Here is a 7,500-nt window from a genome sequence, read left to right as displayed (position 1 = left end):
GCACTGGAGGAGTGGGGTGGGGTGATGTCTGTAGATGGCTGAATTGGAATGAGATGTCGTTTTATGTGTAATTGCAGTTTAGGGATGGCTGGGTTGTATATTGCAGTCACGTTCTGGAGGATGTTTTGTCATTTAGGCTGAAGGCTTCTGAGATGCAACAGGAGGGAAGAATGTGCATTTCAGAACTTTTTTTTTTTTTTTTTTCAAATTTACAACACTATTGACCAAGTCCTTCTCAAACCCTAACCCTTTCATCTCTCCATCTCTCTCTGTCTCTCTCTAACTGCCTCTCTCTTCCTCCCGGTGTCTCCAGGTACTAAAGAAGATGAATTATCAGTGGTGTGTGTGTGTGTGAGAACTCGCTGGCTCACCATACACACTGAAATGCAGGTCAGGTTGTTTAAGGGCCTGGCTCAGGGCAAGGAGGCAAGGTGAAAGGTCAGGTCAACACGGGGTCATGCACTGGGCAGCCAGCAAGGGACAACATGGAGAGCCTGTCTGGGGGCCCATGCGGCATCCTGGGTGCCATGCCTGTAGCACAGACCTTGCCTAAGCCGGTGGCACTCCAATATAGGCCGCGAATCCAGACACGGTCCTGGACTTCGTACAGGCTACGTGTCATATGGACAGTCAAGACGTCAGATCGAGCGCGTTGTCGGTAACGGGAAGGTGGGAAATTTGTTTCCCTTGAGCCTGTTCATCTTCCACTCCTCTTCTTCTACTACCTTCCGCGCTGTCTCGCCCTGCGACCCTACGGAGTCTGCAGTTTATCACGGCACAGTGAGTTACTGCTCAATACCGGGAGCTCATCTCTCAGGCTTTGATTGGAGGGATTAAGCTCTGAAACCAAAGTCACACACACACACACACACACACACACACCTTTTTCTCTCTATAACTGCCTCAGTTTTCTCTGTAAACAGGTTCTCTCCTCTCAGGTGATTAGACCTTTGACCCTCCTGTATCAAGGCCTGGACACAGTTCTCACGTCCACACAGTGACCTCTGACCTCTCCTCTGACCCAGCAGCCAAACGGATCCTTCGTTAAAAACAGATCACACTTCTCTCACAAGCTATTGTCTGTAGTGCCTGTGGGTATTTCTGGATGCTATGAATACATAATTCCAGACTGGATAATACACTGGGTAATATATTCAAAAATCCAATATTATTGTTTTCTCACTCCTCTGATCCGTTCCGTCTGGAACGCAGCTTGTCACGGGCTTATCGCACCCATTTCCGCGGCGACCAGGCGCAGTTGCCACCGCAGGATGTGCGGGAGCCCCCTTTGATGTGTTCCTGTGCCTAATTGGAGCGCGCCACTGTTTCATCCCATGACGCAGAGATCAGCCTCAGCCTGGATCGGGTGCAACCACGCCACGGCCTGTTAATAATTAATGAATCTGCTTACGCACTGCTCTCTCCTGTCAGCTGCCTTTGATAGCCGAGCCTTTGATGCAGAAGTATTCTTCTAAGCGAGGGCAGTGATCTCCGTCACAGGCACGGAGTGTTACGGAGAGCGGCGCGGCGTGGCCTCGGACACACTGACGGGCCCGCGCACCCCTCACGGGCCACGGAGCATCTCAGAGTAAAAGAGAAAGCACGAGGGGAAGAGAGAGAGAGAGAGAGAGAGAGAGAGAGAGAGAGAAGGCTGATTTATAGGGAGGTCTTTGGGAACTGAAAGCCAGGGCACAGAAAGGGAACCAAAATATGACATAGCAGTGACGAGAAGGGCAAAAAGAGAGAGAGAGAGAGAGAGAGAGAGAGGAGGTGAGAAGTCATGCTGGATGCTGCGCAAACGGCAGAGGAGGAGTGGGAGGAGGAGAGCAGCGCCGTCCAGTGGGCGCTGTACCGCCGGGAGTAACCAGGAGGAGGGATGCCGAAAGACGGCAGGACGCCCGCAGAGGAGCGGAGGGAGGAGGGTGGGGTGTTGGCTATGCTAATTAGGAGGCGTGAATTATACATGAGATTAAGCAGCACACTAGACTACAACGGTCTGCGCTTCTGTGGAGAATCGCTTTCCCTTCCACAGTGCCTTAACGCACCGCAAACCTTCGTCTCAAGGCTTCCCATAATCCCCGCGCATCACACGGTCTTACTCTCCTTCCTTCTTCCCATGGCGTCCTCTTCCTCCTACTCTTCCTCTCTCTCTCTCTTTCTCTCTCTCTCTCTCTCTCTCTCTCTCTCTCTGTCTCTCTCTCTCTCTCTCTCTTTCTTTTTCTGTGACTGGCTGTCACTCTTTGGGCCTGATTTAAACCCGAATCCAAGCGATTGCGCGGTCGGTCAAGCTGTCACCGAACTCCCTCAGCAGGCTCTGAAAAGCGGAGTCCCCCCTCTAGAGGACTCCGCTTATACAACACAACACCCCCACCGCGGTACACACACAGCAGGTCGTCTTAACAGAGATGTTTTCGTTAAGACTGATGGGGGTGGGGGGACCGTCTACACCGCGGTAGGATTTTGGCTTTCAAACGATCCTCAGTTTCCGTTTGGTATTTGCAACATCATTACCAGCCTCCTTCAACGAATCCTTTAAGAGATTAGCACAGTAAGAAAATATTATGTCATATAATCCTAATCCTAATAGAATTACCCAGAACATGAGCACGACCGAACTCAATACAAACACCATTCCCTCCCTTAATGACTGCAGCGTTTACTTATTTAGCTCCAGACTGCCAGTGAGGCTCACCAAGGCTGGCATTTCAGTGACAGATGTAAAGAAATGAACCCCGCGACGATAACGTTTGTGCAGTGGCCTTACCCGGCCGGTGACGGACCGGCCGGGGGTGGTCCGTCCATGGCTGTAGAACCCCGGTGCTACAGGAGGTCTGAAACTGCTCAGGCTCCGTTGTTTTCACGTGAGGAAGCGGTCAGGTTGTGGCGCTCCAGAGCAAATGGAGTGTTTCTTTCGGTGGGTTTTCAGTCATTAAAAGCCCATGAATCATCCATTTAAAAAGCAAAAAAACCCCCAGACTTTCAGTGTAATTTACGCTCATAATCTATGTGTAGACATCACATTTGTTTTTGACCTGATGTCTGTTTGTGGGTGTTTTTTTTCCCTGTTGCTCATCAGTTTTCATTACCACAAACATGGAAGTAGTCTTTGTGAAATATGGAGGCAGTCTTTGTGAAATATGGAGGCAGTCTCTTTGTGAAATATGGAGTAGTCTTTTGATCATTAATGCAAGAGTGGAAATCAGCCTTTGGTCATTAGGCTCTAGCCTCAACCAGCCTGCCGTAACCACAGTCAAACTCTCGAGCACTGCTGTGCCCTGTGTTCATAAAAAACACCATTTACAGTGACTATATAACAATTACAATTTGGTTGTACTGTAACTATTTTCTAACAATTATGTGCTGTACTCTAGTTATATTATTACAATTGATTATGTGCCGTACTGTAGCTATATTACTACAGTTAGTTAGGCTGTGCGGTACTGTAGTTATATTACTACAGTAACAGGCTGTGCAGTACTGTAGCTATATTACTACAGTTACAGTTAGGTTGTGCAGTACTGTAACTATATTACTACAGTTACAATTAGGCTGTGCCATACTATAGTTATATTACTACAGTAACAGTTAGGCTGTGCCATACTATAGTTATATTACTACAGTAACAGTTAGGCTATGCAGTACTGTAGCTATGTTACTACAGTAGCAGTTAGGCTGTGCGGTACTGTAGCTATATTACTATAGTAACAGTTAGGCTGTGCCATACTATAGTTATATTACTACAGTTACAGTTAGGCTGTGCCATACTATAGTTATATTACTACAGTTACAGTTAGGCTGTGCCATACTATAGTTATATTACTACAGTAACAGTTAGGCTGTGTAGTACTGTAGCTATGTTACTACAGTTACAGTTAGGCTGTGCCTTACTACAGTTACAGTTAGGCTGTGCCATACTATAGTTATATTACTACAGTTACAATTAGGCTGTGCCATACTATAGTTATATTACATCATGCTGCTTTCTTTCTGTGTTTCAGGTGTTGTCAATGTGGAGGCTTTACCTCATGTCTCCCAAAATACCCACTAAGGTGCAGTAGCACTCAGAATGTGTTCCAGTCCAGCTTTCTCCACAGTGCTGTCGCGACAGATGTGTTTACATGCGTCTGTCTTTGCCTGTAGGTGGAGCAGACGTTTAACTTCCTAGAGATTCGCGCCATGAACCTTCAACCAGAGCACCGGGTATGGCAGAGGAGAGACCAGCCCCGCCACCGGAAGTCCAGAAATAGACCACCTTCTTCACAGAAGTGCTTCAGTGAAGTGTTTTTCTCTCCCTTTATCTCTCTCTCTCTCTCTCTCTCTCTCTCTCTCTCTCTCAGGTTGTCATAGAAACAGAAAAGTCCACCTGCTCCCTCAGGTTGCAGTCGAGCGACCACCTGGGTCAGCTGCTCGGTCATGTGAACGTCGCTCTCTCTCGAATCTTCAACAACTCCATCTACGCGTGAGTCAGCCCAGGCGAACACCCGCGGTTTCCCGCTCTTTGGGAGTGACGGCAGTGTGGTAGGGTACAAGCGGAGCGGTAAGGAGGCCCGGGGAGGTCAGGGGAGGTCAGGGGAGGTCAGGGGAGGTCAGGGGACACTGGCACGGACTGGCCGGGGTACATGGGATAGAGTAGGTGAGGCAGTAACAGGTGAAAGGTGAAAGGTCTCAGGGGAGGCGGAGCTTCGGGGACGAGCTGGAGTGATGGGACTCGTGACACTTCTCCAGATCACTGAATTTTAGAGGGAGTGGCCGCTGAACTGGGCCTGGGCTGTTCTAAAATGCCAAATCATTACAGAGATGGTGTGGAGATCAGTCACAATTTTATATATATATATATATATATATATATATATATATATATATATATAAATCATTACAGAGATGGTGTGGAGATCAGTCACAATTTTATATATATATATATATATATATATATATATATATATAAATCATTACAGAGATGGCGTGGAGATCAGTCACAATTTTATATATATATATATATATATATATATATATAAGATTCCTGGAAATGTACTGTGCTGTAGTAAAAGAGGTAGTAAAAAGTCAAAGGCGCTGGGTCACCAGAGAAAGAGGATGTTTCAGTCAGAAGTGTTTCATCAGCCACAAAAATAAAGTTGATGAAAAGAGCCTCAGTCCAAAAAAAAGAATTCTTCGAAAACCCTGTGCAATTTCTAGAACCTTTACATCTTTTACTACAGTACAGTGCTAATATATATTAGTGTGTGCATGTGTGTTTGTGTGTTTGTGGTTGTGTGTATACACACACCAATCAGCCAGAACATTAAAACTACCTGCCTATTATCGTGTGTAAAACCGTGTTGCCGAAGCTGTTCCATGGAATTGAGGTCTAGGGAGTTTGAGGGCTGAGTCAACACCCTGAACTCTATCGTGCAGAGCACATTGTCCTGCAGACTGTGGTCTCAGTCATTAGGGAATATGATTACACTTGTCAAAGTCAGTCATATCCTCACACTTTGACCATTTATCCTTCCAACACTTCAACTTCAAGAGCCGTTCACTTGCTGCCTAACACATCTAACATATCCTGCCGCTAACATGGCCTGCCGCTGTTATACCTTTCACCTGTCCGTGGTTTTAACGTCGTGGCTGATCAGTATTTATATGTAGGAGCGTTTGGTTGCTCCATGGTAACCTCTCATTAACTTTGTATTTATCTCAAAATGTGAAATATGTTATAATGCGCAATTGGTGCATTAGGCAAAGCAGATATCTTCAGATGTTAAGAAGTCACTCTAGAGATCTTTGACACCTATGTGAGGATCTGTATCGCTGTTTCCACTCCATCAGCTTTTCTTCTGAGGTCCTGTGTACTTAAACCACTTTCATTCTGAGGTCCACTACATAAATTACCTGTCTTATAGGGGGGTGTTGCAGTTTTTAAGAGCAGTTAAACTGTGTGATTTTGTGTTTTTTAAATACAGAGTTAGGTCAAATTTATGCCTGCATTTATTGGGACACGTGACTCCAATAATCTTCTTTTTTTTTTTCCAACAAAGTCCTTGAGTGGTTAAACCACTGGTAATATTGTAAAGTCAAATGCTGATTGCGAAATGTTTCTGGTTTTATTTATTGTCATAGCGAAGGTCAGAGCCCATTTTAGGAGCGGACTGTCTAAACATCCCGATATTTCCGAACCCTTCTCAGTCTTCACCTCGCGGCTGTTCCTCGCGGCTTCTCCACCGCGTCTCCTACGTCATTAGCTAGGCTTGTGTTTTTCAGGTGAAGCACTCCTCGGAGTTTGCTCTCCTTCTCTTTAACGGAGCCTTTCTACCCCACGCACCTCCACCCGCTGGCTGAGCGAGAGGGTGGAGAGATTGATGCGGTGTCTGTGGCTGCAGTGGCCAGGCTTACGCCGCTCCAGGTTATAGCGTAGAGCTACCGCGTCTCCCGCTCCCAGTAGAGGATCCTTCTCCAAACCTTGGAGGCGCCAGCACACGGGTGGAGTAGAGAAGTGCGTATTGCAATATTTCAGTGCAATATCCATCTGAGCTCTCTCTCTCTCTCTTTCTCCCTCTGTCTGGCACCCCACACACACAATTCTAGTCCATCTTTCTTTCAGACAGATGGAGATGTCTCTGACGCAGGGCATAAATTTTCTCCAAATTCCGAAACATCAGTGGAGACGCAGAGAACATGTGGTGAGGAGAATCACCACACGCACGCACGTGCACAACGCACACAAGCGCCACATCTTTTATTAAAGCCACTTTGCAGCTAACGCTAACAGCCTCCTCCTCGCCGAGTCTCTTTCGTTCGGCGTCAGTTTCACCACGTCTCTCCTTTGTCTCCCCTCGTCTTCCTCGTCCCCCTCCCCTGCTCTCTCGCCCGCTTCAGGGGGGTTCTCGGAGACGTACGCGGCTCTATGCGACTACAACGGCATCAGCTGCAAAGAGGAGATCCAGTGGGTAAGAGCCTGTCTCATCCTCTCCGGCTTTGCCGGAAGTCTTCCTTTCAGTCACTTTCCCATGTCTGTCTTTTTCTCTCCCTCTCTATCGCTCTCCCTCCTCTTTCAGGACGTGGACACGATCTATCACGCCCAGGACAACAGGGAATTAAACTTGCTGGACTTCGGTCACTTGGAGAGCAGGTGAACTGAACTCTCACAAAAGAAGACGTCGTCTGCTGTTTACAAACAACCGTTGCAGGGTGTAAAGACTTTGTCTTTAAATCACTGTGCGTCTTATCGTCCTTAAGTTATAACTACTTGAAGTTCTATGATTCAGCCCCCCAAAATTAGACATAATAAAAGCACTGCAGAGACTGTGCACTTCTGCTGGCACTCACCCGAGCTGGAGGTGGGGGGAATTTTCACACTAAAATACACTCACCACAGAAACCTGACGCCTGACAGAATGCAACGCTCAGAGTCGCCTGCGATAGAGGGCGGTTTTGCTCTAACTAAGAGTTTGTGGTTTTGAATGTTTCTGGCAGAAGCCTGAAAGAGGAAAGGAACTTGATCCC

The 7,500-nt window shown here is 47.0% G+C and overlaps 1 protein-coding gene across 3 annotated transcripts in view; it reads left to right on the top strand.

Moving 5' to 3' along the window:
* The window catches only part of carmil3 (capping protein regulator and myosin 1 linker 3), a 55,506-nt gene that overhangs the window by 6,161 nt on the left and 41,845 nt on the right, over positions 1-7,500 (top strand). For all 3 annotated transcript variants that reach the window (XM_035536006.2, XM_035536007.2, XM_035536005.2), the window contains exons 3-8: positions 3,999-4,049; positions 4,141-4,200; positions 4,338-4,459; positions 6,583-6,677; positions 6,874-6,944; positions 7,053-7,126. In XM_035536006.2, coding sequence (XP_035391899.1) covers positions 3,999-4,049; positions 4,141-4,200; positions 4,338-4,459; positions 6,583-6,677; positions 6,874-6,944; positions 7,053-7,126 — 473 coding nt within the window. The remainder of the gene's footprint in view (positions 1-3,998; positions 4,050-4,140; positions 4,201-4,337; positions 4,460-6,582; positions 6,678-6,873; positions 6,945-7,052; positions 7,127-7,500) is intronic.

This window comes from Electrophorus electricus, chromosome 20, assembly GCF_041902795.1.
Source record: "Electrophorus electricus isolate QZ-2024a chromosome 20, ASM4190279v1, whole genome shotgun sequence".
In the NCBI taxonomy this organism is placed as follows: Eukaryota; Metazoa; Chordata; class Actinopteri; order Gymnotiformes; family Gymnotidae; genus Electrophorus; species Electrophorus electricus.
Note: the sequence above shows the minus strand (reverse complement) of the source record. Positions and strands in the feature narration are given on the sequence as shown.